The sequence below is a fragment of the Centruroides vittatus genome, unplaced genomic scaffold (assembly GCF_030686945.1).
Source record: "Centruroides vittatus isolate TY-2023 unplaced genomic scaffold, ASM3068694v2 contig_18, whole genome shotgun sequence".
Lineage (NCBI taxonomy): Eukaryota > Metazoa > Arthropoda > Arachnida > Scorpiones > Buthidae > Centruroides > Centruroides vittatus.
In genome coordinates, this window is record NW_027121101.1 from 4,344,359 (window position 1) to 4,356,832 (window position 12,474).

Here is a 12,474-nt window from a genome sequence, read left to right on the forward strand (position 1 = left end):
CAAAGGCTATCTTAGCAAAATATATATAACACACACAAAAAACTAATCACAAAAACTAGATGCAACTTTGTTTCAAAATTTTTGTTGTTCAATTTGTCCTTTTAGAACAGTTTGTGATGATTGCTAAAAGCTGTCAAAAATGTTAGTGTTTCTATATATAACTATTACTATATAGCTATCCAGTAATAGTTATATATATATAATATATATATGAGTTTAAATGACATAATGCTATTATTTGGTTCTATATTCTACTGGGCCAAAATTTAACCCTTCACCCAATAAAAATCTTTTCTTTCCAATATCACAAAATTCTGGCCTATCTATGGCCAGGAACACACATGCGTAAAATTCAGCGTAAAATCTAGTATAAAACAGAAAACGTAAAAATTTTTCTGAAATTTTGGCTGAAACAGAACTGAAAATAGAGTAGAGCGTGTCTCTACTTTTTATGCTGTAAAATTTTTACGCCAAAATTCCTCCAATAAAGAAAAGTCTTTTCTGTGACGTCAAAGTAGACACGTGCTTTTTATTCTAACAATGGCGGCAATGAGGGTTAACCCTACAATTGTGACGATCTCGAAAAAACAAAAAATAAATGAAATACAGGGGTTTATCGAATTTGTTCGACCACATCAGTGTCATGCATAAAGACACTGTATTTAAACAACGTTTATGGATGGCTGTAAGTGCAAAATTTCAAACAACAGGTAGGTCTTGTAAAATTGATATATAGGCCTAGTATTTAGATCACACGTTCTTTACTTGAATTCGAAATATAAGTCTATTAATTTAAATTTTCTATATTATAGCAGAGGGAGTGGAGAAAAAAATGGAAGGTACAAAGAGATAGATAGCCTATATGAGAGGAAAAAGTTAATAAAATTAGCACTGTTGGTGGCAGTGGTGTTTCCTATTCGGCCAGAATTTTTACGTGTGTTCTGGCATAAAAGCGTAAAACAGAAACTGAACTGAAAGCTGATTTCTGATTCAGTTTTCTGCCACACAATTTTACACATGTGTGTTCTTGGCCTATAACTAAAAGAAAGGTTACACTTGTTCAAAAACTTGTGTATTTGTGTCAAATTGAAATGCCAACTGCTTAGATTCAGAAAAACATTCTTGGTTTAAATTTTTTTTTCTCCTTGGCATAAGTCTAACTATATGACATTCAACACAATTGATAGACCTGTGTGAAAATGTACTTAGCTCTCAGTGGCTTATTTTCAAGATATCAATTAGCAATTGAATAACAGAATAATCTCATAATCCAGTAACATCCTGTTAACCTGACACCATCGGGAATGACTAGGGATTACAATCCAGCAGGATTTTTGCTGGACCAACATCATTCCAGCTGGATCCAGTACAGATGTATTTTTGGTGCAATAAAGTGTTATCTATCCAGCAATTTATGGTTTTTTTTAAAGAAATAAAACATTTTTTTTTAAATACTTAAGAAACTTTTATTATTTAGACTGGTCACTATAAATCAGTAAAACTTCTTACACATTTAGGTAGTAAACTTAACTTTGATTTGGTCTAACACTTGAGATAGAGATAATTAACTTTAAATGTTTAGTTAGATTATAACTATAATGTAATCTTTAATATAAATAATAGCAAAGGTAATTCTACTAATTAATTTATATTAATAAATTATATTATAATAATGTAAGGACAAATAATCAGTGGCTAAGTGGCTATCAGTCTCACCAGTTTTCTTATAACTACAAACTGATATGTAGAGCCTATATAAGTAATTTAATTATTAGTGTTAGTAAAGTAGTGAGTAAGTAATTAGTAGTAGTCTAGTAATTAGTTATTATTATCACAATCATGAATCACATACATTCATATCATCATATATCTAAGATACTGATAGTCATTAATTTAATTAACTATTTAACTAACTAGGTAGTCTCAGTTTCTCACTAATTTTCACAATAAAATTGCCTAGCCCAGCCCACTAACCACTTATAGAATAAAAGTTAAAAACTCTTACTTAATAGAATTAGAGTAGAAGCTATAAAATATCAGTCTAGTCTTGAATAAAGTATTTTAAAGGATTAAATAAAATTAAATCAATCACTTCTGTTATTTTTTTGACTTTTCTGGAAGTAGGATCTCAAGAAAGAAATGGTATTGATGGTGTTGTCTCCCAACCTACTTCTTAATGAATTGCATATATATCCCCTCTGCCCTTTCTGCCTCTATGCTAGTTGGTTTCAGGGTCATCAAATAATCATAAATCAAAGATAAGTTTTCACCTCTAACTCCCTCACTTCCATAAACAGCCATTTCCTTTTTTAATAACTTATCATAATCCTTCTCAGTACTAGTTTCTTTCTGTTTCATATTCTCATGCTTTAGTTGGATCTCCAATTCTTGTTCCAATGTGAAATTCAGGGAATATGGGTTATCTGGATCATCGTTTTCCACCTCCATAATATTCTCTGGCATTGCTGCTGGTTCCACTACATATGTATTTACACAATTCAGCATATTTTTCATCTCCTGGCGCATTATATTTTTTTTAAGCATTGTGAAAGAATAATCGGGCTTTCTAACTTTTTGGTCATACTTCTTTGGTTTCTGTATGTAAATCAGCATCCCTGCGACTTCGGTAAGATGCCGTTCTCTGATTCTTTTGCAAAGTGCCTCGGAAAGATTGGATTGGCACTCAAGATTGTGTCCTGGCTTTTTAGTTTGTCTAAGACAAATTTCAGGGTTGTGTCAGCAGTTATCAAACTCTACTCTCTTCTACAGAGAGCTTCTCTACAGCCAGTTTAACCGGCTGAAGACTGGTTTCATTGATTAGTGACCATTCGTCAGCAGAGAATTTAGTGTCTGAGCCAGTGTCTATTAAGGCTTTATTGATGCAAACTTTTACACTGTAGAAACATTCCAGCATGCTGAGGAGACTGTTCCATCTAGTGTGGCAGTCAAGAATCAAACTCAATTCTTTGCCCTTTGCCTCCTTTACATATTTTTGCAAAAACATATCATCTTTGGTTGGTGATTTTTTAAAAGTCTTAACAACTTTTTGCACTTTTTTTAAGAAGTTCACTGTATCGCGAAATCACTTCAGGTTCAGTCGGTGTCAGTGTTGGTTCAATGACTACTTCTAAGCCTTCATTGGTCTCTGTGTCTTCGTCATCGTATTTGTCACTTACGTCTATCTCTGTGGTTCTACTTCTTTTTGATCTTTCTTTTTATACAGAACATCTACCACAGCTAACTGGATTCCATGTGCAAAGCACAGTTGCTGATAGCAAGGCAAGAGTCTACCAACTTTCACCATAAAGCTTGTGCCATCAGTAGTGATACCAATGGTGTTGGTTTCAAAGTTTAAGCCAAATTTTTTCAACCATTCTGACACTAATTCAATGCAATGTTTTGGCAGTGCCCGTGAATTCTGATCAGGCCAAGATTAAAATGAGTCTCTTTATGGTGCATGTTCAGATTTATGTATCTGTGATTTTTTTGAGATGTCCACTCATCAAAGCTTAATGAAAATCTTTGACCCTTTTCTTTAAAATTTGTGAATATTTTTATTAAACCCGCTTCGATAATTTTCGCATAATTGGTAATCATCAACCTTATGGTATTGGGAGAAGTTGGCAACTGGAATCCATTTTTTGCGAACAAACGTCTTAAATCAGAAGATGTACAAAATGAACTCAGTGTAAAACCATCTTTGCACACCATCCTTGTAACCATGGCTTCCAACGAATTTTCTTTTACAAAATAGGCATCAATACTCTTCTTAGCCTTTTTGTTCGGTATAATATCTACTTCCTGATTATCAACATTTTTTGATGTAGTTGCTGTTGCTGTGGGAACTACTGTATCTGTATTACAAAGTGGTAATTTGCCGTTTGCAGAAGTAACAGTGACACAGCATATCTTCTGTAGATTGCCTTTTAAGCCTGTTGTTGAATGGTTACTAATCAGCAAAGTTTTTGAACATAATAAGCATTTTGCACTTCAACTATCATCCAATTTTTTAAAATAGTCCACAAGTTTTTTTTATCATCATTCTCACCACATTTCTCTTGCTGACTTGGCTTTGTAAGAGACATTATTCAGTACAAATTCGAATTGTACAGTTATATTATTGTTATGTAACTGTGAACTGACTGAACTGGCATGATATCTGAAAAAATAAGTTAGGAACTTTTGATTCATAAATATACATACCTAATAAATTTTATTGTCAAGCAGCTGAAGTAGCACTAAACTAACCAAGTTTGATCCAAATCGTTAGAGCTGTTTTTGTAATAAATAATTCAATTTTCATTTAATTTGTATTGTATGGCAGTGCCCTCTATTCTCTCTATAATACCATTACCAACCAGGACTGCTTAATTCTAATTTACAGTCGGTTGTGATGTCACTGGATTACATGACGGAACGAAGATGGTGGCTCACGGTCACTAGGAGCATATTCTGTTGTCAAGTGTAGGCCTCAGGGTGGAGAGAGAAGAGGACCATGATGTTGTTTTTTGAGTCAACGAAAGCCACAGTCATGATGTTGGTGGTTTTCGATCTGTCAGTGGCAACAATGGTGTTTATATTTAAAATTTATCTTGTATACTAGTACTTTTTTATCGATTAACAGGACTTATTATATTGGAATTATGGATGCAGATATTTAGTCTTACAGATCAGAAATAATATTTTTTTATTTAGTTCACCTGAACACATACACTTTAAACTTGTTTCGGACTTGTTCGTCCCTCCTCAGCAGGCATTCAAAAGACACTTTATACAATTAACAATTAAAAATTTTTTTGGTACAATTATAATTAAAAATTAATTTAATCACAATAATTTCCCAACGATAAAATAATAAAATTCTTACAGATTCTGTATTTCCAAACTTCTTCACAATTCCATATAAACTCGTGATCCACATTATATGGAATTGTGCCAGTTGCTATACAGTTGCCGGCCAGGCCAGCTTTGTATATTTCTAATGTTTCCAGGCTGCAAAGGTGTTCAATCTGACCCCATAACCTGAAAACGTTAGAAATATACAAAGCTGGCCTGGCCGGCAACTGTATTAATGCAAAGGATGCTGCTAATATTTCGCATGCATGGAGGTGGTGCTATGAATAAAAACGGGAACAACACTTTCAGGTAGCTAACGTTTCTACACCAGTAATTACATCTTATTATTTATTTGTGGTGATGTAAAGACATTTTTATCACTTTAGTAGCACGTATGCTGAAAATTATTTTCCATTTTTAAATATTTTGGAATTTAAAATAATTTTAAACATGTTCGAATTGCAGTTTCGAATTTATACTGGTCAATAGCCTGATGAACACCATGATAATGGTCGAAAACATTAGTTTTGTCTAAATCTGTTTGTACTGGGATATAAAAAAGGTTTTATTTTGTCAATTGTAAAAAAACACTATTCAATGCTGTCTAGAGGAATATTTAACAGTCCAAATGCAACCAAATGTGATATGATGATATTTCAGAACATATAAAAAAATTTCCATAAAAAAATATTAGTACTGATACCAAAACTCACCACTATGGCACTTTTGGCACTGCACACAACAAGAATGTAGTTTCCTTTGTATAAGCATACATGTAACAGCAAAGTTCTAGATGTAAAAGTACAATAGAGCATCAATTATCCGACCCCCGATTAACCAACTTATCGGTTAACCGACCGTGTTCTAGTCGGCAAATTCAAATGTTCGCTAGTGTTGTGGCACTACAATATTTGGTTATGTCTTGGCTACTTTAACATTATTTTTAAATTTTTGCATGTTTTAGCTGGCAGCACTGGCTTGACTATGAAAGGAAGGCTAGTATTTAAACCAGGCCTAATACACTATACTAATAATGTATTTTTTCATACTTTTCGGTTATCCGACTTTTCAGTTATCTGACCAACCCCAGTCCCCAATTAAGTCGGATAATCAATGCTCTACTGTAGTTATAACTATTGAATATCACTCTTATCAGCTGCAATTGTCATCACCCTGCCAGAAGGCACATTTCTCATTCAGCTGTTTTAGAAACAGAAATACAATGCTGTGGCTGCACTTCAGAAATTTCACCATTGTAGGAATTTATGCCAAGATCTATTGATTCCACAAACTTTCAGGAGAATGATCACTTGATTCAAGGAAACTACACATCTAAGAGTTCAACCTGACCGCAGGCACAAATGTATTAGTTCATAAGTGTTGATGTCATCACAGCTGTTTTGAAAGTCAGTGAAGAATGTCATGGTAGTTAGGCATATCCTGTGGCACAGTGTGAAAAATACTGAGAAAGTTAGTGCATTGCTAGTTCCAGCTGACCTATGACATGATCTGTGATGACCCAGAAATACTCAACATCTTCATTGTATCCCAAATGTAACAGTTATAATACCTTGAATCAATCACTTTCATGCAAGATAGAGCACTTCCACATAAAATATTAAATACTTTGTACAGCAGTTTCTGTAATAACATTTCACTGATAATAGAGTAATTAGTTGTGTGTTTCCAATTGCCTGGCCACCTCATTCTCCAAATTCTTATCCATGAGAATTTTGATTATGAGAGACAGAAAATGTTTATCAAGCCTTATGTTATTTGGCAACCTTAAGAGACACTAACACTACATATGAGAAGCATCACACACAAAGTATCAACTATGGTCAGCCATTGAACACACACTGTTCATTGCCTTTAGGTTTTACACCTACACAACAGGGACCATATTGAGAAGTATTGCCTGCATCACTAAGGACTCTACAGCATGAGTAAGATACTCATGCTGTAGAGACCTTAGTGATCTTGTACAATAAACTGTGATTTGCAGTGCCAAAATTACCATAATGATGAGTTTGCAAGGTCCAAAATTTTGAAGGAAACCTTGCACCAGAATTTGTTTAAAAAAATCAAACTTTATTAGTTAAACTAAAAATATCAGTAAGGGACTTTGACTACAAAAACAAAAAAATACATTACAATAACAATTAGTACAAAACTCAAATGTTACAACTTCAGTTCAGTAATTACAAAAGTAATATTGATTATTAGTAAAATTTACAAAATTAACAATTATTCAAAATTTCAAACATTTGATGTTATTAGAGAAAAGAACCTAGAAGAAGAAAAAACCTTAATCAGTACTAATGAATTTACTAATAACTTATAATTCAACAGTTACACTTCAACAAAAATGAGGTCTAGCTTGATGTGTCAGTTTCACTATGTTCTTTTATACATTGCTGATTTGCATACTGCATATTTTCAAAAATAAGGTTTTGCTTAACTTGTGTCTTTACTATATCTGTTTAAAAGATACATAAGCCGTAAATAATTTTCTATTTATATGACCAAAATATTTCATCAGTGGGATGCAATTCTATTCATTATTCAAATGATACCATGAAATTATGCAAGTGATGCTCTACTTGGAAAGTGTTGAGATTGCATTGAGTTTAAATTAACATAACTCAACAACTCAACAACCCAAAAGTTAAAATAACTGAAACAAAATGGAAAAATAATGTAACTAACTAAATATAACTATAAATCAAAAATTCTCTCTTGCTACCTTAAATTTTGGTATTAATTTTTTTTTTTTTACAGAAATGTCTTTATGTTCTGAAATATCATCATAATCATTTCATTTGGTTCATTTAGAATGCTAAATATCTCTGTGGATAGTGTTGAATAGGGGTACTTTAATTACTAATGCCAAGTAAATTATCAGCAAATTTTCATATAGGCTAAAAAAAGTTAATAAATGGAGAAATGAGACAGATGAAAGCCTCAAGATAAAATGTGATTTTGCTGAGACTGTTAAGTTCCTAAGATGTGAAAAAAGAAATGTGAAGATTATTTTCTTGTTTCTTCTGTTCTTACAAATTTTAAAGTATATTTACTATCCTGGATTTTTTTTTAACCAACAATGGAGAAATTTTCATAAAGCTGTTTAAGTTTTAGTATTAACAAAACTAAAAATATTTAATTTTTGTAATAATTGCAATTTAAAACATAATTTTATTTTTTGAATTTAATCATTAGTTCATATATATACAGTATTTATTATACTATAATATACTATATAACAGGGGTGGCCAACAAGTCGATCGCCAAGCCAATTTTGGTCAATCGCTAGCGATGTCTTGACTTAATGTATTATATTTGTAACCGAACACAACTGTATGCATGCAGTTATGACTCAACTCATAAGCAGTGAGTGCACTTCGTACTGAAACAGTGTATAAACATAGTATGTATTTCACACTTCCCTCTCCCCACTTAGACTATGCCTATGACAACAAGTCGATCGCGACACATTTTTACGATAAAAAGTAGATCTTATGTGCACAAAAGTTGGCCACCCCTGCTGTATAACATAAATACTACAGTACACTTAAGAATTACTTAAGAGGAATAAGAATTACTTAAGAGGATAAGAATTACTTAAGGCATTGAAGGCAATTATTTTGCTAATTTCTTATAACTACTACTGATATAAGCTAATTTTTGAAAATTAGAATTAACAATTAATGTTTTATCAAAATTTTCATAAGCTATATTTTCCAATAATTTAATTAAATCAATGATTTCCAATAAAAATTAATGTTATATCATGTCATATAAAAATTAAAACATGTTTATAATCACTTCATATACTAACAACTAAATTCTTCTCATTCTCAGATGATAAAAAAAATAAAATAAAATTACAAATTTTTTAAAACTCATTTTGTTAAAAAAAAAAAAAAAAAAAAAAACTCAAATGAAAACAACTGATTTCATAATTTCCTGAAATCACTCAATTAACTTCATTTTATTTTAGGATTATTGTTTTGCGAATTAAATTATTCAATAATTGTCAATGTATATAATCTGCACAATCCCTTTATTTTGATCATTATATCATCAGTTTTTTATTTATTTGAACATGTATTCAGATGAAAAAATTTCTAATATTAAATGAAATGTATATACATTATTAATAAAAAAAAAACAATCAAATACTTAAATATGAAAGTGACATATTTTCAATTATCATCATCTTATTCACAATCGACCCACTTATAGAAAATGATAAAACATCCAAGTTCAAACTTATCTGTTCATTTTTTACAAATTCAGCAAATTATCAAGCAACTTCTATACTACTACAAACTCATTTTGTATTAAAAGCATTTGTTTTTTTTTTCCACGCTCCAAAAATCAGAACATTAAAGAGACCCGAAGACGATTGAAAATGTTTGTCTGTTAAAGTTTTTTTACTAGAATTTTAAGGTTTTACAGGTGCGTAATTATCATTAAAAGTATTTTCCAAAATCTCTAAAAACAAAACTAATGTATTCAGAAATGCTAGATAAAAATATTTTAACTCCTTAATAAGTGAAGAGATTTTTTTTCCTCTCGTTAACTTATTATATTTCAATTTTAGCATTTGTTTACTATATCATCTTCAGCATTATATTCTTCGCCGAGCATTAAATTCCTATTAAAATCATTGCTAAACGAATTGGCGCGGAAGTTAATTAAAGATTAACTTTTAAAACAGAATAAGTACGATTAATATTTATACACTTGTATATTATCTCAACTCATCATCAAATCTGAAAAGATAAATCAATAAACATCATCTCAAATTATATATATAATCATTTGATTACATTAAAGTCTTCTCCGAATGAAATTGTATAAAATAAAATAAAGGAAGAAAATTATAATTGGCATTTATCATTGTATAATTGAAAAGTGTTCCTCGTTAAGTAAATATACAAAAAATATTGTAATAAATTGAGTAACGTCAATCATACAGCGACTGATGGCATCTGATCCAATTAAAATACGCATTAGATTACAAAAAATGATCAATTTCACTCAAGTTATGTCACGTGTATACTGACTATATTATATAAAAGTTATTGTATTTTGATTTAAGAGATTGTTTTTACCTGGGTACACAATTCGGTGGCGTCGTACCAACTTCCCAGGCTCCATAATATTTCATTGGAACTGGTTCTCTTCCTAAATTCTCGTCCTGTTTTTCATTCATCTTGTTGAAAAATATATTCGGGCGACGGTAATTAATACATGTTATTTTCTTGATCTATTAAGACACTTTTAAATATCACTTTTAAGGTAAAAAGTCGTTGTTTCCTGAGACGACCGCACGAAACACGTCGACCATCTTCAGACGATCACCCTCTACTTTCGCCCCATTGGTCGATGCGGATCACGTGAGTTGGGCGTGACGTCACGTGAATAATCGATATATTTTATATATTTTCGATACATTCGGCATATTTGAGTGAAGTTTGAGTAAAATTCGAATTAAAATTGCCGAAATTTTCGATTTTTCGTAATAAAATCTTCTTTCGAGATATTGTTCTCTTTGAAAATATGGATAAATGATAGTTCTAGTTTATCACGTGACATAGAGTAACACTTTTTAAATGTTTTCAAACAAAATTCTGTACGCATGAAAAATGTTTTACCAAAATCAATAGTTTTTAAACGAATTAAACGCCCGAAATAAACTTATAATTACTCCTTTAGCAAATATTAATTATAAAATTGCACTCCATTTTAAAAAGAATTTATTTTAAAATTTGAAAATATTTTATTTATTTTTTCCTCGATTATTATTCGTCAATAATCATTAAATAATCATTAAAATCCATTTTATTTTTATAAATTAAAATATATGACAGGGAATTCGTTTTGTCGAAATAAATTTCGTTTAAATTATAACGATTTTTAAATAAAACGATTCGTTTAATTTAAAATTAAAGAAATGACAATAAACATTTAAAATCTTAAATTACATTTAAGCTAATTAAGTTGCTTTTGTAAGTACATTAAAAAAAGGATACAAAATGCCAGTTACATAACACGAATTAAAACACTCGAATAAATTACATGTAAATTTTTCTTTTAAAATCGCTTGATAAAAACTGAAAATAATTTATAAAATCAAAATGAAATTTCTGTAGATGAGAATTTCTTATTTAATGATGCATTTAGGCTTAAATTGATGGATAATAATCAATTGAAATGTACTAAACTCATTAATAACATTTAAATAATAAATAACATATAATCATATTGTAAATACTAAGAAGTTTTATTTTATTTGAAAAAGTTTCCATCGACCTTGTTAGATTTTTCAAAATGATTTCCAAGCAAGCAGTTCTATTAATAGTATATGAATAGAAATTTTTGGCTGGCGATATTAACGCGACGCAATATAAAATCTTTCTTGCGACATTAATCCGGATAGCATTAAGTATACGCCGCGTTTTATTAAAATAAAAACTATTAATTTATTATTATTATTTTAAATTGCATTGCGTCATTCGGAGAGGTGTTTTATGTACGATTAATAAAAATAAAGGCGAATGAGATAATTATTCTTCCGAGAATTGAAAATAAATATTATTTATCAATTCAACTGCTCATGTATGACGTAAAAGAATTGGTCTACGTCATGTACAGTACGATCTGATGAAATCCGCCGATGTGATATTGCCTAAACCTAAACTAATCACATGACGGTAATGAAATTAATTACAATAACTCCCATATGGTCAATTACGAACGGATGAAAAAGCCGGAAATTATTTTAGTGTTGTTTGTTCTTGTAGGTTTTCTATTAGACTACTCGGGCTACTGTATAACAGGCGAACACTTGTCACAGTAGAATGTATGATTCAATATTAAAGAAAAAATAGATTAAAACACAATAAAATTTATCAACTATTACTGTTATCGCAACATCTGATTCTATATTGCGTATTCAAATTAAACAATAAAATAAATCTAATGCTCGACAGAATAAATAACGCTAATTCTACGCAATAAAAAACAAAATAAAGTCTTTATATGATGTATGCTTACATAGAAAACATCTGTTAAACAATTAGACCTATGCTAATTTAGTGTTTATAGGCTTATATAGCCTAATTCAATCCGACGAAAATTTTTTAATTCATTGATTTTGCCATATTCGGAAATTTTTAAATCTTTTACATAGTTCTTAGTCGTAGAAAGAAAAAGAACCTGTTTTATCTATAGGTTTTCTTATATATTCATCTATAAGGTTTAGGTCTATATATAATTTGATACTTCTAAATATAATATGAGGAAATAAGCAAATGTTTTCCAGTTTCCTATTCAAAATCATAAGAGTAGGCTACAATGTATTTGTACAGAAGAAATGACAACTGATGTAACAGACTGAAAAAAATTGCTGTAATATATTGGCATTATTATTTAATTATCCTGTAACATTTCTCTCAATTGTGAAAACTTACATTAATTAATTATATAGCTGAGACGCGTGCGCATGCAGTGTCATATTTTAATAAATATTTGTGATGTTTGCAATTGTCCTATTGTTTTAAAACGATTATTATTCGCAACGCAGAAATTATTAAAGTGCAATATCTATTAAAAACAGTAGCGTAATCG

The 12,474-nt window shown here is 30.4% G+C and overlaps 1 protein-coding gene across 1 annotated transcript in view; it reads right to left on the reverse strand.

The window, feature by feature from the left end:
• KrT95D (phosphofurin acidic cluster sorting protein KrT95D) overlaps window positions 1-10,396 on the reverse strand; it is a 55,816-nt gene extending 45,420 nt beyond the window's left edge. Inside the window, exon 1 of the mRNA XM_067263804.1 lies at window positions 9,957-10,396. Coding sequence (XP_067119905.1) covers window positions 9,957-10,057 — 101 coding nt within the window. The 5' untranslated portion in view covers window positions 10,058-10,396. The remainder of the gene's footprint in view (window positions 1-9,956) is intronic.
• Between the last annotated feature and the right edge of the window lie 2,078 nt (window positions 10,397-12,474).